Genomic DNA, 23375 nt, shown 5'->3' on the forward strand with positions numbered 1-23375 from the left:
TTTCGTATTAAATGTAAATATTTTTGAAGAATATTATTATACTGATTCCACTTTTCTTCATCACTAAGCGATGATAACTGTAAAATCTCTTGCATTTCTTGATCCATATTAGATTCACGTTTCTCCAGGGCTGATGATGATGATGATGTTGGTGTTTGTATACGATTCAGAACTTCAGGTGGAACTAAAATCATCTTCTTTGCATGTTCCATTGTACTAACGGAATAGTAAACTTGATAATGCACCAGTTAAAATAGGAGCTAATAATGCCGGTAGGAATCCACCCTGCTGCTGCACTAATAAATGCTTCTTCTTCTTTTGGATGGAGTTTCCTTTCTTCACAAGATATCGAAGCGTCCTCTTGTATCGCTTTAATCTTGCTTTCTGTGTCTTTGTAAGAGGTACATTCCCTTTTAATACATTATAACAACATTCACAAATACTTCGAATCACTGAAGAGTCTGCATTGGCCAGTATAGCTTTACGTAATTTAGGATTTGCTTTGCTCAGCGTACGAAGAAGATCTCCGTGTTTTACTCTTGGAGACATATTGTCAGAATGAAGAAACACAGTTTAAAACAAACATTATAAACACATCTTCTTCTTCTTCTATTTCGATGGAACATAAACGTAATGATAAATATCATCAGGAAAAATATTTGTTTGAAAACGAAGTTCATCTGGCGTATCCTGTTTTAAATCAATAAAGAAATATCCATATGGTAACTTTGTTGCGTCGTTGAAACTTTCTTGAAGAAATTTTGGATTCTCAGGAGATAATTGATAACTTAAATGTTTAATTTGTGATTTATCTCTTGGATTTTTAAATAATACGAGATAAGAACAATTCAAACTCATATCTCTGCTTCCTTTTCCCTGATGAAATATGTTTTGTGTAATAAATAGTACACTAAGATTTCTATGATGAGAACCCTTTGTAAAGAAATCAACTATATTGCGGTTCACTTCACACATTTGATCATCAATAATAATAAGATGTGGTCCAGTTTCAGGTAAAAAGTCTTTTGTTCGAGGTAATCCTTCAATAAATTGTACTTTTGTCGAAATTTCTCTGTATGCATTTTGCCATTCTGCATAGTACCAATAAATATGACGAAACGATGTATTAACCACACGTGGTAAATTGGACAGGAAACGTATTACAAAGGAAGTTTTTCCACATCCACTTGGTCCGGCAACAATACATGAAAAGGGATGTTTCCACGTCGTGTCCATGTTAAAGAATATGATCATTCTTTCTTCATACGTATATTTATAAAGGGCCTTATTACATTTCTCTTCTTCTTTTGTTGGAAGTAGTGTAGCCATATGGAAGAGTATCATATGAATTTGGTATTCTACGTCGTTTAATATAATTTATCTTATAAATTTTTGTTTCGGGCATGCTGACGATAGTATGGTCTTTCCTGCGGCAAATTTTTTTCTCATTGGTAATTTTTACTTCAGTAGGACGAGATTCTTCCTCTTCTTCTGCATCCTCTTCATTATCTACTATCATTTTCTTCATTACATCAAAATTTAGGTGTTTTGAAGATTCATAGTTTAATGAAAAGCCTCGTATCTTGCATACTTGAAACTCCTTCTTCGTGCTGGGATCAAAAATACGTAAGCTGTAATTCTTCGGGCCCGCCGAGACATATTCTGAAATATAGGCTTCTTTACCATATTCGAGGACTTCATTTGTTAAATCGCCTAAAAAGTCACCAGTTGGAATTGTACTTTCACCAGGTTTTTGCGTATAAATGACGGAATCAGTATCAAAATATAATACTCTTTCTTGTAGTTGATCTAAATATTTGTACAATTCTAATCTTGCTTGTGCTGTTGTGTATGCGGCTATGACAACATTTACTGTTGGTAATGAAACAGGAACGTCATCGGTGTATTGCCAATATACATATAACATGTCATCATTTACTGGAAATATTTGATGAACATCTATATCATGAGATGATAATTTCTCATATAAATCCTTGGGTTCATTAATAATGCTGACATGACCCATGTTCTCACGTTGACCAAATTTTCCCCAAAATGAATTTAGCATTAATTTAGCTAAACTTCTAAGTGCTGGATTATGTTTAATTTTGTTCTCATCTAGACGTATTCCTTCCTTTTCATAAAATTGCTGAATGTACTTCTTCTTTAATTCATCTGTTTCACACCATGCTGGCCATCCACTTGCTTCTGTTTTTGCTTTCAGGAAGGTGTTTATGTATTCTGCAAATAAGCCACCACTTTTTGTTTTTTCATCATATTGAACAACGTCATATGCCCATATTTCATGAATATCTATTATTTTGTATCCTTTTTCTAATGCCTTTCTTACTTCATCTGCTACCCATGTTCCATGTAGCACTCGGTCTTCATCGTTGTGATTACAAGGTGCTTGATTTAATTCATCACAACATGTACGGCAGAGTGGAAACATCAATCTATCATTTGATTTATAAGGGAGGACAGGATGAAACAGTTGTTTTGGAGGCAAAATACTGAGCTTAACTAATCCTTCTACTTCTTCAATGGTGGGAATATTTGAATCTCCAGGCAGGTAGATAGTAGGATGACGAATTGGAAACTTCTTAGTCTTAGAGATAAATGGGTACAATGAAATAACATCTTTGTATTTTATGGTCTCTCCTTCAGATTCTTGTGCTTTATGATACAAACGTATGGCATTCACACGTCCTCCATAAAAAGCGTCACGAGGTTTTAATGGTGTTTTCTTTGTATACGGATGATTACTAACATACTTCTTCATCTCTTCATTTCCTGCCAATTGTTTTTTAAATTCACAACCCCATATTTCATGCACTTCACAGCCAAAATCTTTTAATTTTTGGATTTTCTTCTTTGTTGCTTCATATCGAAATTCCATGGTATCTGTAGTATTGTTATAGATGGGTTTATCTCTGTCGTTAGGGTAGCAGTAGATACAACCATGTGTGAAATCGCCTTCATACTCCCAGACGTGTATTTTTCCTGTGTTGGGATCTGTCCATACACCATCTACTTTCATTGATGCTATTCGTTTTTCCTTACTACGTGCAGCATTGGTAATTTGGATGTTTCTGGTTTTTTCTTCCCAAGCTATCCATTGTACTGCTTCAACTGATTGTACATCTCTCCATCGATATCCGTTCTTTGGTATGATACCAATTGTATTTTCCTTTAAGAAATTTCTACGATATACCAAATTACATGCACTGGCAATTGTAATACATTCAAGTAAGGGATTGACATTAGTTTCAGATTCAAATGTATTCATAAATGAAATACAGGCTTGACGTAATACCTCGACATCCTGTACACAATACTTGATGAGTTCTTCTTTCATTTTAAAGGTGTCGTTTTGATGTTCGGTATACCATTCGAGAAACTTGCGTCTTTCGTCTACTTTCATAGTATCTGCTCCATAATATTTAATGTCTGGAAGCGGCCCTTCATAGGTTTGGTTCTCACGTCGATTAAAGAAGTGTGGGAAATATCCTTTGCACGATTGAAGTCCAAATGCACCACTTAATTTACTTAAGGGCATAGGAAGAAAGCTTAGTGAATCGATGAAGGTTACGTTTCCTATTTTAAGAGAGAGAATTTTTGCTCCATTCATGATTACTTCTGGAGTCCAATTCATCTTCTCAACCATGGTCTTAATGATGAAATGTGCGTCATATCCCTTTGAGTTATGGGCAACACAGGTTACTGATTTAATGTTTGGTCGACGTTGTTGAAGATGTTTTAGAAAATCTTCTATTACATTTTCTCCGTCAAAAATATTTTCTCGCTTTCCACAAATGACACAATCATTCTTGATGTTGTTATCTTCATAACACTGGTAACATACATGTTGACTAATCAAGACATTAGGTATGTGTTCATATATGTTTGCGTCCTCATCTTCTATTTTCGTATCTTGTGTGCATTCAATATCATAAAACAGAATCATAGATTTCCTCTCCACGATGATTTTTTCATTGGCTTTTTTCGATTTTCTTCTTTCATTCACTTTCATGTAACATTCATGATTGGGTGGTACAATAGCATAGCAAATGTTGCAATATGTTTCTCCACATACGTGAGAACGTTTTTCTTTCATTACATAAATTTTCAAACACTGGGCACAACATTTCACAATGGAACATAAAGGCTTTCCATTTTGATACGGCGCTGACTTGTGATAGTCATAGCATGACTGGCCATAAAATTCTCGATTACAATCAATGCATGTAATATGGGGTTCTTTAAAATCACATGGTGGCTTCTGATGACAACGAAAACATACAGCTGTACAATGTTTCAAATGTTCATGCTTTTTTTCATATTTCTTATGACAACTTTCGCAATAAAATTTACAGCTAAAACATGATGTCAAGCTTTCAATGACGTTGAAGTGGTTATCTATAAACAGTAAATTTAAAGCAGTTCTCTCGTTATCACTTGGTGGTGCTTCAAACATGACATCACTTCCTGAAAAGCCCCTATACACTGTGATTTTATAATCCTTTAAATATTCCTGAAATTTACGAATTTCAGGAATTCCACCACCATGACTAAGATCTACATCGGCAGCTTCACACAGTTCTTCTGCTTCTTTTTCTATTATATATTTACTTTGAGTTTTTACATATCTATTATATTCAGTTTGATTTCTTCCCTTGTATTTTTTCAGTCCTATGGCAACGACGATTGCATGTGCTAAACATCTTGTGTCTTTATTCTTAATTGTGATAATACCACGTTTTGCCTTTACATATTCTTCAGTATTCAAAATATGTTGTTTCAAAGGACCTTGTCCTCTCGGCATACGTACATGATGAAAATTCACGATGCAATCTTCATTTATAAGAAAAGCCGCATTACTTTGCAGTACTTTCTCATAGCTTGTCCATAGAACTTCTGCTGAGAGATTTCTTGCTTCTCTGAATGACAACCAAAATGGATGATGTCCTTCTCTCTCGTTTGTGATTGTTATTCCTACGTAATCATGCTGGTCCACATTACGTAGTAAATAATCTATTAGTGCCCGTAGACTTGCTTCAATTGCCGTAAAAGGGTTTTCATCTGCACGTACGGGGGCTAGACGGAATCGTAGCATTCTACCCTCCATATTGTATCTTCTGTATTGTCTTCTTCGTTCTTCTATTATATGAAATCTATTGTGTCCATCATTACGGTTGTTATTTCCGAATCCTACTTGTATATTTGAATTTCGTTGTGCTTGAAATACGACTAGCAATTCGTCCATTCTTTTTTCTATGTCGTCTAAATCGACTTCCATTTCTTCGTGTTCTACACTAGCCTCTGCTAATATTTCCATAATTGAGGGATATATTACTTCTTCTTCTTCTTTTCTGGGATCGGGAAACAAATTGTTAATCCAATTTTCTAGTTCATTCGTGTAAAACTTATCATCTTCTTCTTCTATCTTCATCTCTTCCTTATTGTAATCCTCTCCTATTATTTGGGAAAACGTGAGATTTAGCAGCTCTTCTTCATTTCTCCTTTCTTCGACGTCTTCTTCTGTTCCTTCTTGTAACCACTTTATAATTTCTTTAATACGGCCTGATGCTTCTTCTGTTATCGCTCTATTGCTAGCACTGTTCAATATTTGTAATAGTTCTTCTTCATCATATTCTTCTTCTTTTTCTACTGGAATTTGAATTTCAATAGTTTCTCTTTCTTCTTCTTCTTCTTCTGTTGCTGATGCTGTTGCTGTTGCTGCTTCTTCTATTCTTTCTTCTATTTTCATTTGTTCTTCTCCGTCTTCTTCTTCTTGCATTTTTTCATGATGATCTATTTCCATTTCTTCTTTTGCGTCTTCTTCTTCTTCTTCTTCTTCTTCTTCTATCCCGATTATGGCATTTATTTCACTTAAAAGAACTTGCGTTTCGTTATTTACGTCCATTACCTCTTCTTCTTCTTCTTCTTCAATGTCATTAATGAAGACCGTTATCTCCTTCAGTAAATCTTGCGTACTCTCTTTTGCCATTTTTCTTCCTCAGATGTATATATATACGTAATGCAATATATGTAAATGGTATATGTAATAGTATATAATAGGATATATAAATCTTATTTAAATGGAATATATATATGTATATAAATATTTTGAAAGGGTATATAAGCGTTTAAAAGAATATACGAGTAAGTAAAATGTGATATATATAAGTAATTAAAAAGGAATAATAATAATAATATCAACGGGAATAGGGAAAAGGATTACACTTATCTTTATTTGTATGCAACCTAAAATAAAAAAGAAATGAATTTTGTTACTTATAAATCAATATATATTAGATATATAAATATATACTATATAAGCCAGAACTTTATAATGTCAATGAAATAATCTCTCATCATACCTTTTAAATATTTTTAACTTTTCTTCCTATTCCATGGGATGAAGAGTGAAACAAATGTATGCTCACAATCTCTTTCAAATGTATTGACTAATGAAGATATGTAGATTACACGGCCTTTTATACTTATTCTGTTTTAGAATTTTATCGTTAATTTTAGTGAACGCGAAATCCATATTTCCTCCTCCTCCTCCTCTCTACATGTCTTTCTTTTATACTGTCATTAATTTTAGCGACCACAAATTCAATGCTATCTTCTTTACAACTTAACGAAAAGATGCTATTGACTTTCCCCCGGAAAACCGTTTCTACTTATGTCTTACTTGTCTTATTCATATGCTCCCCTTTTTACGTGTAAGAATACCAACCCCTGGGAGCCCACAACTTTTTACCCCTTAGATGTTATGTTACTGATTTCAAAGTGACTTTATTGAATACAACACCTTCGAAAACTATAGAATCGATACTAATGTTGTTTATTTTACGTGTATGAATATCACCCCCGGGAGCTCAACACTTTTTACCCCTTAGATGTCACGTTACTGATTTCAAAGTGTCTTTATTGAATACAACACCTTCGAAAACTATGGAATCGTTACTAATACTGTTTATTTTAAATTATTTTACGTGTATGAATATCACCCCCGGGAGCTCAACACTTTTTACCCCTTAGATGTCACGTTACTGATTTCAAAGTGTCTTTATTGAATACAACATCTTCGAAAACTATGGAATCGAAACTAATACTGTTTATTTTAAATTATTTTTACGTGTATGAATATCATCCCCCGTGAGCTCATCACTTTTTTACCCCTTAGATGTCATGTTACTATTTTCAAAGTGTCTTTATTGAATACAACACCTTCGAAAACTATGGAATCGGTACTAATATTGTTTATTTTAAAATATTTTACGTGTATGAATATTACCCCCTAGGGAGACCCCGTGAGCTCACCACTTTTTTTTTTTTTACCCCTTAGATGTCATGTTACTATTTTCAAAGTGTCTTTATTGAATACACCACCTTCGAAAACTATGGAATCGGTACTAATATTGTTTATTTTAAAATATTTTACGTGTATGAATATTACCCCCAGGGAGCCCCTCGACAAGTAAACTTTATGTTAGATAATATTATTACATGAGTACTGTACTTTGAACTAAGGGGACTCGGTGAATCAGTGGTAAAGCGTTCACTTGTGATGCGATAGGGGACCTTGGTGATTTAGTGTCAACGTCTCATATAGCCTCGATGCTGAAAGGGACGCTATGACAATATAGATGAAAGAATTTTTACAAGTACTAGGGGGTCTCGGTGAATCATTGGTAAAGCGTTCACTTGTGGTGCGATAGGGGTCCTTGGTGATTTAGTGTCCACGTCTCATATAGCCTCGCTGCTGAAAGGGACGCTATGACAATATAGATGAAAGTATTTTACAAGTACTTATTGTCTTTTCGAGTGCAAAATAATACGCGTTCAATACTACACAGAGGCTTGTAGTGTTTGAGCCCCGTCGCCCAAAGCTTGGACCTCTCCCAACAAAAAATTTCTTAATGCACGCCTGTGTACATAGCTAGTATACGAATTCTATAACGGGATTCTGAGCATTTTAGAAGAAATTGATGATAATAATAGGGAATATTTTAACTACTTTCGTCCTTTTAAAGTAATATCACATACAGCTTAGACTATAATATGGAGAAAACTGTATAAAGTTCAACTTCCTAGATCAACTTAAAGAAATGGAGAAATGTTCTCTTATTTGAGAATAGACAATTGTTTTAACTTGAAGATTTGTGCCCCATGTTGAAATCGTGGGGTTCTGTGGATCAGTGGTAAAGCGTTCACCTCCGGTGATTGGGGTCCCTGGTTCGATCCTAACTCTCGCCGTGTGAACTTTGTGGTGCATATAGCCTCGCTGCTGAACGGAACGTTAAACTCAAAAATCAATCAACATCATATGACATAGGTAACGACATCCGAGATGAATAAGCAACACTAGTTTTGTAAAGTTTTAGATCTCAAACACTGTTTTAATATTACCTAAAACACATACACACATACATATCTTCGCTTCGTGTTGTCTGAAACCATGACCTAAGATAATGTTGACGCGACAGCTGGAGAACAACATTGAAATACAAAACATGTTCTGTTATCTTATTTTTCTGCTCTTTGCAAGTAGACATTGCAGATACAGAAACTCTCTCAGTTCGTTGACTTGTGTATGTGTATTTAACGTTAGATTTCACTCTTATTAACATTAGAAAATTATGAAATTAACTTCAGCGCCTCAGTGGTAGAGTGTTTACCTCTGGTGCATGAGGTCACGTGTTCAAATCATGTCTTTTTTTCTATATACTTGTCATTAATTTTAGCGACCGCAAATTCCCTGCTTCCTTTACAACTTAACGAAAAGATGCTATTGACTGTCCCCCGAAAACCGTCCTTATCATTTCATTTTTACGTTCCAGAGGGCACGGTGGCTCAGTGGTAGAGCGTTCACCTCAAGTGCTTGGGTCCCTGATTCGATTCCAGTTCGTGCCCTATGAACATTGTGGTGGACAAACATCGTATGCGTGGATTTCCCTTCGGAGTTCATCAGTTTCCTTCCACTTTCTTCATTACATCATTTCATTCATTTTTTCATTATCACCTCTCCTTCATTAACCTAGTAGACGTAACCGTAGGACGTAAAAACTCGGTGGACAAACACCGTGTACGTGAATTTAATGCAACATTTCATTCATTCATTTCTCATTACCATCGCCCCGGCGGGAGCTCATGTGATTCGGATTCCACGTTAATCAGTAGGTCCACGTCTCATATAGCCTCGCTGCTGAAAGGGACGCTAAACTAAAATCAACTCAACTCATCAACTCATCATCACCGCCTGCATTAGCATAGCCGTCATAACTGTAAGACGTAAAACTTAGTGGTTCAGATTCCACGATAATCAGTAGGTCCACGTCTCATATAGCCTTGCTGTTGAAAGGGACGCTGAACTAAAATCAACTCAACTCATCACCATCGCCTCCAATAGCATAGCCGACATAGAAAGACAGACAGACCTTGATGGCTTTATTGTTGGACGTAAATCTCTTCATTGTTTAAAAGATTTCATTTACAAACAGAAAGACAGACGTATACATCATATTATCAAAATTAAAATACCAAGTCTACAGACACTTCTTGCGACAATTGCAATGCGAACCAGAAAACATTCAAGAATTTCATCTTATCATTTTTCTTAGAAGCATCATAGAAGTTCGCTTATGTGTTTTTAACTAGGGCAGTCTTGTTATCTCGTTGTAGTACGTATCATCAAAACATTTGACAATGGCATCTTATCTGTTGCTTTTGAAACTAAACCATTTTAAGATGTAGTTCAATGTACTAGCAAAACAGAGGAAGAAAGAGACTAACAAAACAGACATTCACATATGTGTCTGTGTGTTTTTTTTTTTTAAATGTTAGAACATGAACGGAACTTTGAATAAATACACTTGTTCTTTCAACTGCCTTTATAACTAAATGAAGAAAGAACATATATATTTTACTTACCTATTTTAATAAGAACGAGCGGTATCACAAAACACACATACACTTCAGTTTTAGGTTGAAAACACAATCAATTGATAGGATTTAATCCTAAGAACTTAAAGCACAAAACACTCACTACAGTTTAAGCTAAAAACACAATCAATTGGTAGGTTTCAATCGTGGTAACTGAAAGGACTCTGATGAAGATCCGGTAGACGTTCAAGAGTCTTTGCGGGAGGTGGGGCGGGGCTTGGGAATTCAAATTAGCTAACCAATACAAGGCGACTAGAAAAGGCGTGTTTTTTCATGAACCTATAGCTGATGGTAACCCTAAAAGGCATGTTTCATCTTGTTTCTAGCAACATGATGTTCTCAAAGGCTATGAACATAACAACTAAACAGGAAGTGATATCGATTTACTTAGCATAGCAGATACCATCATGTGAATATTCATATAACACACTTCACACCCTACGTTTTAAACAATATGATATGCTATGAGAAGTTTCCATTATTAGAATTTGCTCAATCAATGGAATCCATTCGCAGGAGGTGTGGGGGAAAGGAGTGTATAGGTATGTGTTTCGTTATGAGACTTATATCTGGTTTCATGTCTCACGTCTTTAAAAAAATTGTGAAATACAATATTTACCTTAGCAACTAAGCCAATTTCGTGAGAGGCTTTGATCATTTGACTATCACGTCTTCTACAGACACTTTGTGGGAATAGGGCCAAGGGGCTAATCAACATGATTTTGCATGAGTATGTGTTTCGTTATGAGACTCATATAGTGTGTCTCATCTCACGCTTTTAAAAAAATCATGACATATAATCTTTACCTTAGCAACTAAGACCAATTTCATACAATCTCCTGAGAAGCTTCGATCATTTGAATATCATGCTTTCAGTTCATATTCTCCAGACATCTCGTGGGAATAGGACCAAGGGGCTAAATCGCTTATGCTCTTTGAAGACAAAAATCAATCAATCAATCAATTGGGAAGCTTCGATCATGATAACTTCTGTGCTAGCCGTAAAAGGCTATAAACATAGCAACTAAAGGCTTGTCGAAACTTGCCTCCCAATTCCAGGGGCTATGAACATAGCAACTAAAGAGGAGTAGGGGGTAACGGGGGTTCAAATAAACCAAAATTTTCCCACGCGCTTCTGTACTACCCGTAAAAGGCTATGAACATAGCAACCAAAGGCTTGTCGAAACTTGCCTCCCAATTCCAGGAAATGACACCGAATTCTAGGAAAACAAGATAATTTTTTGCTGACTCGGCCTTCTATACGCGGGGACATCTACTTTGGTTTTAAAACTAAACATTTCATTTCAATTCACTAGATTGAGGGAAAATATCGAGGAGGAAATTAGATGAGGAGGACACTAATCTAATCTAGTGTCTAGCTCATGAAATTTGATAACACAAAATCAAGTTCAGTGAAATCTCGCAAATTTTGCACCCTGAAGTCTGTAGACGTGCCATGGTTTTCCATGTAGGAGATCCTGTTATTTTTAATGTTATTCTGAATAATAAAGCATTATTCTTAAACCATTATTTCTTATTTATTTTAATTTGATATTTCGTTTACTCAGGGGTAGTGACACTTCCTCAGCTTCCATTTGTTTACTCAGGGAACGTGGCACTTCCACAGCTTCCATAAATCTACGCCACTGTCAAAGTCGTTCCTGAATTCAGTGCTTCAGAAAAGCCTTTCTCTTTCTTTTTTTTTCTGTCTGTCATGCCATATTTTTATAAATGAATGATACATGCAGATATATTAAACAACCTTTTACATAAAATTTCATGTCTTACGTGTTCAACGATTGAGAATAAATGAAATATTTCCGTATTATGTCCCACGACTGTAGCTTTTAGGCTAAAGGAGACGAATAAGTGATGAAAGTGACTGGGTATAAAAGAATGTACTGAAATGAGAACCTGGGTCGATACGATAGAAATTCCAGAAAACACACGGATACGATGTTGTTAATCACAAACTCATGTAGCTTGAAATCGAAATAGGGACCTCTGGCACCAGGATGACTAATCTACCATTGACTTTCCATGCCCCTCTTACGGTTGAAAAGAATTGTGTAACAATAATAATTTAAATATCGCTGTTTCAAACCCGTTTAGAGTAGAATTCCTAAAAAGAAGTGCAACTAAGTGTGATTTGTTGTGTTAGAAACGGTGTTTACCAAGTTGGAAGCAACATATACCAAGGAGAAGCATATACATCCTGTAATTTAGAAAAAAAATAGCCTTACTCCCCTGACGTTGACCACATAAAATCTGAGTAATTTAATAACATTCCTATTTGGTGTGTTAGAAATCTCTCATATACTAAACATTGTAGAGTGGGGTGGGGACACACTGAACAATTTCATGGTTATTCACCTTGTAAGCAAACGGTTCGCAACGAATGGAAGAAACTTTACATGGAATCGAAAGTTCAATATGTTATTCAACACCCGGTGCAAGCACTGCGGAATATTTGGTACAGAATGGATGCGTACAAATAAACGTGCGTAGAAATAAACACGTGTGTTCTGTTCCGAGTCACCACGACCGATAGGTGAAACTGAACAACGAAGGGGTGACACTGAACATTTAAAAAAAGCACTAAAAATATGGAGAAATACTAAACACACACACACACACACACACACACACACACATATATATATATATATATATATATATATATATATATATATATATTAGGGAAGAATAATCTGCATGTATGATCTGTACAATAAGAACAAAGGAAGAGATTTACTAAAGTGAAAACAAAATCAATAATATATCTACTGTGTTAAAAACTCCTTGGGGTACTGGGTCCCGTAGAGTTAAGCAATGTTTGCATGCTTGGTGCTCACGTACTGGTTCTGCATCGTCCACAGATAAAAAGTACATTGTCACCAGCGCCCTCACAGACTGCGTGGTACCAACGCCTGCATCTTGAACATTTTATCCAGTCACCCATTGCAGATGACCCAGTACGGAGAAATGAATGCACTTGCAGCATTACATCTCGTAATTAGAAACATTTTCTCCTTTCTCGGCGGATACCACGAATACTGCATTTGAACAACCTTTGTCTGACACAATACGCTTTGGTTTACTGTTGAAAGAAACGTCAGTCTCTTCCACGTTGTAGATGTGTTCCGGAGAGTTGACCAACCCAGTGTCTTCTACAGTTTGACACAGGAGATCAAAATATTCTGTGACAGCTTCCTTGATGAAACTCTTTCTGCTCTTTGAAGAGATAGCTGTTGCGGGGTTCGTAACGATAAATCAGGGTGTCGTTTGAGGAACAATCAAAACTAATCTTTTCCCGCCGATCGCGTCTCCTTGTTGAAAGGATGCTTCAGTTTTTCTTTTCAGTGTAGTCAAATGCGGCTTTCCTTACATTTTGCGGTGTTATAGGGAAAATTTCCGTGTCGCCTTGAGAAACAAGTTTGCCATTTTGTCTCCCTCTTCTTTCCCAAATACAGACTGACCTCCATGTGACTTCCTACTGGCAGGTTTCAACCGCAAGTGTAACGTGCCCTTGGGTATCCTGATTTCTGGACAACCTGGCAGAGGGACAGTTTCTTTCAATTTCCTCTACGGCTTGCGCTATTGTTTGCTCATTCCATCGTTCGTATTTTGTGCCATTCTTTACTCTCCTGTAGTCTCTGGGTATCTGTAATGAAACATGAAACCCTGATAAGGCACTGTACACAAATTGTGCAGTAAAAACAACATAACAGCAATATAAAGCTGTGTTCAGTGTCACCGCATCAAATCTGTTCGCAGTAGCCCCACAACGAAGATTGTCGGTTAAGTGTTTGTAATTTTTCACAGATGGCAGCATCAGTTAGCATGCAGCAGTCAGGCATGACTAAATCCCCGCCAAACTTCCATACATCAACAATGTGGTTCTGTGCTGTCTCCGATAAAAATTACACACTATATACCCAAGGTCTCAAACTACAGTATGGGTATTTTATTAGTTGGTATTTACATTTGTGTTTGCCTCGTTCGCTTTCCTCTGCAAACCAAACGTGAGTTCCTTACGTCGCACAAATATTTAGCTCACCACACGAACGTCTTCCACTTCCACCACTTTCTACTAAACTCAAAGTGGCAGTTTTTGAAAACAAATAACAAACGTTAATATGTTTAGAGTCGCACGGCGCTCAGAGTCCCCCACCCCACTATACTCTATCATTAAGTTCTCTATGTATCTCCTGTGTACGTATATAAACTAAATTGTACAGTAAGATCCAAATTCTAATGTTATCAAAGTTTATGAAGTATTTTACGTGTTTTCTTCTAGATTTGACACTGGTATTGGTGGCCTGACATTTGCCAATCAGCTTCTTACAATTTCCACCAGACTTCCATCAGAGAACGTTTATGGGTTGGGAGAAAATTCGCATCCTACTTTCAGAAGACAATTGGATGGAATCACCTGGCCACTACTTGCACGAGACCAACCGCCACCAAAAGAACCTGATGTAAGTTAAAATCACTATCTTATGACATTATATCTCACTATACATGATGCACACCAAAACTACTTTCCATTTGCATTTCCGATTATAGTGAATATTTTGGTGAGACCTTTTTGTCACTTTTAACGAGATCTTTGTCCACCCCTACACATCATTGGAACCTTGTATCTCATTATCAAAAGCGTCTGAGGATTCTTTTGTGGTATATGTTTTCTGTCAGTGTAAAATGTCACTTCTGAACGGAAAACAACTGTCTCGCCATGAGTCCTCCAGTTTTGAAAACGGGCAGAGTTCATTGGGAGATAGTTCTTGGGAGCAGAATGGATGAGGGGCCACTACCATGTAGGAAGCCATCATATCCGGGAGACAGTATTCTCTTCATTCAACTGTCGAGGGGTCTAAAGTGAACGGACCTTGTCAACTTCATCTCACTGTGTCCTGTTAATCTCATTTCCACGATGCAATGAGGAAATCCCGTTGTATGAAAGTAATTATAGATGAAAGAGAATTCTCAGCAACAGGAATTAAGGACCATCGATGAAGATTGTCAACTAAGACCATAGAGTCATGCGGCAAAAAGTGACTGTATTGTACAGGTTCCTGTACAATCGAAACCTGAACAGCCTATTGCGACAGAGTCGAACGCGAGTTGAATAACATCTGCGGTTGCATTGCAATTATCATCACCAACAACATATTAGGACAGACGCACACAAACACACAAAATGTCGAGGACCTGCAAAGTACACATCCGATAATTGGAAACGTTTCATGTGATCTAATTAGTTCTCTTTCATCTTATTTCCTACAACAGACAATGAGTATGTATGGCTGCTTTGGAAAGAAAAGTATCCTCGCGATTTTCCCCACCGCGGGGACTCTGTTGCACTATCGGCTGCATTTTTATGGTTATGTTATAGTCCTCTGATAATACATACATAACATATTACTGTCAGTGACTATGGAAACATTTTAGGTGAATACGTGAATCCCATTTTTTAAATATTGTTTCGTTCAATGACGCAATATTCTAATGTAAGAAGGAGTCGATTTAGCACTGTTGAAACTATTGAGTCGTGATGTCATGAACTTTGATTCTAACATGACAAAGAGACGATTCACACTGTTGGAACTGTTGAAGAATGATATCATGAACATTGGAATGAATTTCAACATCTCCCATGACCCGCCCCATTTTCAGGTCCGTTCAGTTCAGTCCTTAAGGTGAGAAGCCGGAGTAAATAGTTTTCTTTATTTCTGCTGTTATCAATTAGATAACAATCATAGCAGTAGTAAATGTACCAGGTTTGGATACGTTCTAATTGCACATTTTATACTACTTTGAGTCACTGGATTGAATGAAATTATTTTTAAAATACGCATTCATGGACTCCCTAGGAAGTGATATCAAATTTGGGATTACGTATATAAATATACCAACTTCGAGCAAATTTTTCTCATGACCCCCATGGACAGATATGTTTAAAATTAGTTTCACTGAATTCGGCATCCTCATATTATAGTATAAAAAGCACAATTACAAATTCATCGTAGTGTGAGTACTTTTTACTAGTGACATGACCGGTTGTTCTTTGTAAAAGAAGGAGGCGTAAGTTTTGCAATATTCTGGTATACATCATACCTCTATTTATTGCGGTACGGTGGAACCAGGTTACATTTACATAACAACTCATGTCCAACTGTCCGCAACCTCCTTACTGCCAGTTTCTCGATTCCACGTCGATGCTACGACTTGTCAATGAATGCAAAGAAGTTATTCACTGTTTTTTCCACCTTGTGCTGCTTTGTGAAGTATCATGATTTGAGGGATTCCGCCATGGACCGAGACAGTAGGAATCTAAAGTTCAAGGTTACAACTATATCTGGGTGTGGCATCAGTTTGATGCCATCAAGTTACTTTCTTTGCGATTTTTCGAGCCCCGTGTGGTTTTCCTTCACCCAGTTGCAGCAGGGTGCGCTTTCGGTTCACCAACATGGTATTTTTTGCGTAATGCAGGATCTGCTCCAACTGTTCGGAGTGAAGATCAGCATTGATGGTACGATCGTCAGGAATGAACTCGAAGTAAATTATCCACTTGTAGTTCCACTACATACAGATTCAGACTATATCATAGACGGTCCTGTTTGACGATCGGTTATTTAAGTTGGCGCTTGCTCAACTACTGTTTTTACACACACGCATTTCGAAAGAAACACTCACTTTCCGTCGCATATGTCTATTTCAGGAAACGCCTATCAGATTAATTTTGCAGCAGTTGCCGATATGTATTCACCCTTCTCTGAGCCTGAACTGGGGTCAGCTCACGTGGCACAATGCAGCAGCTGATGATGCTTTCCCCTGTTCGTAAAGTTGACTTACTACAGTGAGTTGTGACATGTCGAATTGGTTTGACAGTCATCTTGTGCTGATGGATGGATTCTACTCAATAACTTGTCGTATGACCTCAGAATATGTTACCCCTTGGGCGGCCTTTGGCATTTTTACCCGAAATTTCTAGAACTAACGAGTTGCTGTGCGAATTCTGTCCGAGTTCTAATTGATACAGTAAGAGTTCACGTATCTCACTTCGTCTGCACTCATCATCACTGACACTGAAAACTGACTGATGGTACAAATGGAATGGCGTCCTCCGTGTTAAATAGTCCACTTTTCGCCCTATCTCTTGCAGAGTTTGACCTTGTACTTACGGAGGATCACGTCATATATACTCGCCTGCTGTTTGGATTGTGGAAATATTGCAAGACTTATGACTTTTCTTTGTATTTTTTATTAACTCTCAGACATCTTGAATTTATCAGAATGAAACAAACTATTCATATTTATTTTTTATATTCGCAGTTTATCGTCAATCTATATGGAGTTCACCCATTCTATGAATGTATTGAGAATGATGGAAACTCTCATGGCGTCTTGATCCTCAACAGTAGTCCCCAAGGTAAGATGGAAACACTTCATAAATGTTATTGTTTAGAGAGACAGAGTAGCTCTAGATAGATAAAGCAAGACAGTTAGTTCAATATTCTTCTGTGGGTGAGAGAACAGAGTTATTGATTCAAAAATAAAGACGAAGTGCTCATGATGATCTGATACTTGGATATTTATTTTGTATTGTAAAAGAAATCACATATTGAACAAACTACAATGTCCCTAAAGAAATAAAACCCAAACTTTGATCGAGTATATTTTTTCAAGTAAGAATGATAGAGACATGATTTTTGTGACAAAAGTTAGCGTTGTCTATGGAGATATTTTGAGAATAAAACCAATGAGACAAATCGTAACGTTGAATTTTGGTAATTGTTTAAATAATCAGAAATGTAATTAAAAATGTAAATTGCTTATTATCAATTGCCAGTAACAGAAGAAAGAATTAATCACGGTAATTCTTAATGTAAATGTTTAATACGCATCCATATTTATCAGATGGGACAAAAACTGCATGTTGTTTTGAAGGGTTAACAGTAGCTATTTATAAAGTCTACTCTAAATTTTATGTATTCAGGAAGAAAAAAAAACATTTTTTAAAATAAAATGACGGATTCTGGCACCAATGTTTCAGCAAAAATATTACCTCAGGTGTAACTCATCCTCGCACATGTTGGGCAATGTGATTTATTAATGTGTTCTCGGCTTCGCAGTAATTTTTCTCGTGACTGCTTGGACAAACGTGTTTTAAAATAGTTCCATTGAATTTGTCATACTCAAATTAGTATAAAAAGTGCAACTAAAATTTATCCTAGCATGAACATTTTAATCAAACTGACTTGATAAGAACTCTGTTCAAGATAGGTACTAAGTATATTTCAAAATTCATTTCAAGCGATTTATCGGCACACATTTGTGTTACACACACATTCAACTTTATGAATAAGACAAAATATTATCATCTATGATACTTTTGGAATATACTTATTTTCTGTAAGTTAATCTCTCTGAGTACACCATTGATCAGGGGCGGGCCCAGGGGGGTGATCGGGGCGATCGCCCCCCCAGAAGAGGAAGCTTTCTTATTTTACATATATAAATAAAATCCATCCCAATGTTTGGCGCCCTTAAAAGTAGCAGTATGACAACCCACCGCCCCCCCAAGAAGTCGGTTCTGGATCCGACCGTAATGATGATGGCCAACGTAACTATGTTTCACTTTCGTTATTATTTGCAGAGTATCAACTTCTGCCACTACCAGCATTATCGTATACTACAATTGGTGGCGTCCTTGATATTTTCTTGTTTCTGGGACCAGAACCCGAGACTGTGATTTCCCAATATACGGACCTAATAGGAAGACCAGTTATGCCAGCGTATTGGGGTCTGGGATATCAGTTAAGTCGTTATGGATATACAAACCTCGGCGATGTTCAGGCAGTTATTAACAGAACAAGAAGCTGTAATATTCCTCAGGTGAGTCTCACTTACTATAAACGTATTAACAATTGTGGTAAATAATTTAAAATATTTTGTTTCCTAATTTCAAAGGTTACGTTTACTTTAAACGATATACATATTATATAAATATGATTATAATTCCTATTTTATTGGTGTACGATTTCGTCATTAATTAAGTTCCTTTTACATGGAGAACACACAATTGTTCTTTACATTTTAGTTATCAACATAAGTCCGAGCGCTACTATTCGAATGGAAAATTGTCGACAGCTGGTTGCAACATGTCTCCTGCTACATTTCATAATATTGCTGAATCATAGTCCCGAAAATGTCCAAATTGTATGCTTTTTATTTATTTCTATTCTTGTTTTGTTGTTATTGCTTACTTCCTTTCTAATATATCCCAAAAGGTAGAAAAAGTTATGTCTGAGCTTCTTCACATTTCCGTAGCGCCAAATAATTGTGCCTGGAAAATCATTTTCAAGCAATTTTCACACAGAGCCCAAAACGAATCAAAACGACTAATAAATGCATGTCTTCAAATTTGGACATACTTTAATGTGTACAAATGAATTGCCTTCTAATGGTGGACATAAGGAAATATGTCGATTTTTTGACATTACGGATATGTCCGCCATGAACATAAAAATGTGAGCAACTATAGCATGTCAAAATGATCTACTGCCTTGTTTTCATTAGTTTCGACGGACTAGTATGTTATGTTTTGATCATTGGAGCAATGTTTGAGATGTTATACTTGTACGTCAAAAATTTATACACATGCGCGGAATCATCAGGCGCTTGTAGTTTGTCTCTTGTTATCAGTGTTACCAATGTAGCACTTTGTTTCTTGATCTAGAAATTTTTAAGGATTTTTTAATTCAAAACCAATTGGTTCATTTATCATTGTTAGAATAGAAATTTAGCACCTTTTAAATTTTGTCTAGTGATTAAAGTAGCATTATTTCCACTAAAATTAATATTTTTAGTGTCTCCTTGCAGTTTGTTTAGCGACAGTATTATTCACGTTGTTGGCAGTGTGTTTAGTATTATTACATGTGTGTGTGTCCTATTACGGACAGGTTTGACTTATATTTTTATGCATACCAACATACTTCGGGCTCTCTGTGTTCTCGTAATATCAAAGCAATATGGGAGATGTTCTATCATGCACGAAGCACGCATCCTCTTTCCAAATGAAGAAAAGTTTGTTTAACGTTCTACAGTCATACCCTTTAGGATAAAGGAGACAGATGAGAAATAAAAGTGAACGGCTGTGAAATTAAATTTGTGTACTTTCTCACTAGAGAAGAGAATAGAGCGCAGGACCACGTGCACCGAAGGTATACGCGCTAGCTACTAGAGCAACAGAAAGGGTGCACAACTTGCTAGATCCCAACAATGATAAATAATAGTTTCTAGTATTTGCACGTAACTCTTTATGCTCTAGAATTAGTAATGTAAACATGGTAATATGCGTAGGTTGCAGGAATTAGAATATGATAGAAAAATCTTTTCAAACCATTTCCGTATTATCAGAGTAAAAAGAGCAGGGGAGCAAAAGGCTGGAGTTAGTTTACATTATTAATATATACTAGAGTTAGTTATGGGAGCAATAAATCATTTCATTTTCCGTAAATATAATTTTTAAATAAAACCTACTAATTCTTTGCTTTTCTCAAAGTGTACAAAATAAGAGAAGTTTAAACTTGGCAGTGGGGACATTTACGTAACACAAATTTTACAATACATACTCTTCAATGCCTCACATAATCGAGACTTCTGAAATGGTCGGAATAGGGGGATCAAACGAGAAAATGCAGAAATCTAGTTGGTAGGTATATACGAAACAGACATTCTCTACCCAGAGCAGAAATGAGATTGGAAAATAATATAAAGAAAGGTATCAACGTTGTGTATGGATTGTCTTGATACAACATAAGATGCACTTGCGTGATTTTGTTGCTCTGTAATGACGAGTCCTGAAGATTGTTAAGTCATTCAATTACTTAATTGCAGTGTGTCACCCGAAGAGTTGCATTGACTCGACTGGCCATGTTACAAGGATATGTCATGAGTCTTGCAATATTCCCACAATCTAAATAGTATGCGAGTATACACGCGTGATCGGCCGTAAATACAAGGTCAACCTGGCTCAAGAAATAATATAGGAAGCGGGATTTTTAACATGGAGGCTGCCATCTATCATTATCTTCAGTCCGTTTTCAGTGGCAATGACTATGATCGCTCAACAACGTCTCATTCGTATACTCTTACAGTATGAGTTCTAACTGAGACATAATGCTGCTGCCATGCGAAAGGGAAAGTGCACTGAACTACATCACAGCAACTTCTTGGTTCCAGAAGTCTACTGCAGGCTGTCAAAGTGTCGATCAGTGAAGGTTACAGATTCTAAGGCCATTAGACATGCCATTGAGGAAAAAATTCATTCACCGCACACGACGAGTATCAAACTAATGCAGCATGTCCCAATCGATTGTAGTGAGTCACCTTCACGAACTTAGAAATACCATCAGAAGCTACAGCATTGTTGTTGATACAGCCACGCGAGCTGATTTCAGTTCAGGTCCAGAGGAGACTGATTGTAGGCCGAAAACTGCTGCCAATCCATGTGATGTGCATGCCCTGAAACGGATTGTCACATAAAGTGAGTGTTTTTCTGAACTATGAATATTATAACGTTTATTTCAGGTCACATTTCGTTATATATTTGCCCTAAGTTCGTTTTGGTGTAATAAAAAATTACATCAAAATGTAATTAAACGTAATTCACTAGTTAACTGTTCAAAATGCCATAACACAGAATACGATATATGAGAATTTATGTATTCTTCGAACATATTTTAACATTTAGGTTTTTAATATTTACAAAATATCTAAACGAAAATACACTCATTTACAATGGCGTACCTTTGATGTTCTAAATCAAGGTATATAAAATAACAGGTAGCCCAAGTTCACGATTAGCATTCTGATTAGCTCCCTGTCCGTGACGTCATGTGGAGGTATCGGTGAAGATTTTTTTCGCTTCCCTGCTTGTTACACTTCGCGCTTTAGGCCTACTCGTAAAACTGGATTCAAAACATAATTATGAACTTCCTTGTCTTGCCAAATACAAATAATGAGTTTATTCTACTCACATCTAAGACAATATAATTTGATAAATACCATCAACAATGATTAATTATCTATACAAATAAAAATGAATATAATGTTTGCTCGCTAACTTATCCTAGACTTTTTGGCCGATTTTTATAATTTTTAGTACATGAGTTGAAATGGCCTGACTAAAATTTTTATCACATTACTTTGATTAAAGGACGAAATCTAAGGGAATAGAAGAGGTTAAATATTTGCGCCTAACATACAGTATCTGATGAGCCTGTGAAGTTATAAAGACGAAACTCGGTATATAAGCTCCATTAAACTTAAGGGGAAACATGTCGTATTATTCTGAAAATTTTCTTTTAAGGGGAAGAAGGGGCATTTTCTATTCATTTAAATAAAAATCATTGTAACAATGTTTGACTGCTAACTCCTCGACCAACTTAAAGTACCAAGTATTTTTGGTACCTTAATGTACTCAGGATCGTATCATTTTCGGCTCTAGGGTGAGAGGAGATAGGAAGGAGGCGATAAATAATCCAAAACAGTCGAAATTGGTGTCCAGTTCATAATTTTCGGTGTCACTGAAATGAATAGTGACCCTACCGATACCGTTTAAATCCAAATTCATCCTCTTTGAACGTGGAGAAGGGGTGACATTGTCGATTTTTGTCATTACACTTTCATTGAAACGTGAATTCTACACAGAGAAATATCCGTTCTCCGGACAGCGGTATATTGTACAAATATACGGTATCCTCTTGCTTACTATAGAAATCAGTACGGAACATACGTTATCCGTATGCTACATAGGCATTGTTAGATGTTACATCATGCCGTTGCAGGATGTCTGACATCTAACAGTTTTCCGTATGCATATACTTGTGTTACCTTCGTCAGCTATACGTTATATATGTCCATTTGTATGTGAGACCCTGACCGTCTACATTGTTTCACACGGAAAGTACGTATAGATGGAACACTTATACAGAAAGTATTATAAAACATGCGTTTTCAGTTATACGTCTGTGTACGTTAAGTCCAAAAACTACAGGAATTACGCATGTAACCTATCTTTTTAAGTACGCCACCTACATTCTTTTTTCTCAGTGTAAGTGGGGGGGGGGAGTTCAAATTCTTTCCTTAAACCAATCCTCTCATTGAGAATATTTCAGGTAGTAAAATACATAAACAAATATAATTCAAAATAATCAGAGATTCCGGGTGTGTTAACAATTTAGGTTAGGTTATGTTAAGATAGGTTAGGTTACGTTAGAAATCTAATCTACCCTAACCTAACTGAGCCTAACCTAATTTGGTTAGGTTATTGTATTTCGTGTGTATTAATCAAACTGTCAGATATCGTCACTGCAAAATATTTCCTTTACATTACCAATATTCGTTTA

General features: G+C 36.3%; 1 protein-coding gene across 2 annotated transcripts in view; it reads left to right on the forward strand.

The window, feature by feature from the left end:
* LOC145673464 (lysosomal alpha-glucosidase-like) overlaps positions 1-23375 on the forward strand; it is a 264976-nt gene that overhangs the window by 101019 nt on the left and 140582 nt on the right. For both annotated transcript variants that reach the window (XM_081743185.1, XM_081743184.1), the window contains exons 9-11: positions 14258-14438; positions 17296-17392; positions 18620-18858. In XM_081743185.1, the coding sequence (XP_081599311.1) occupies positions 14258-14438; positions 17296-17392; positions 18620-18858 (517 nt within the window). The remainder of the gene's footprint in view (positions 1-14257; positions 14439-17295; positions 17393-18619; positions 18859-23375) is intronic.

The sequence above is a fragment of the Thermobia domestica genome, chromosome 16 (genome assembly GCF_964235325.1).
Source record: "Thermobia domestica chromosome 16, izTheDome1.hap1.1, whole genome shotgun sequence".
In the NCBI taxonomy this organism is placed as follows: Eukaryota; Metazoa; Arthropoda; class Insecta; order Zygentoma; family Lepismatidae; genus Thermobia; species Thermobia domestica.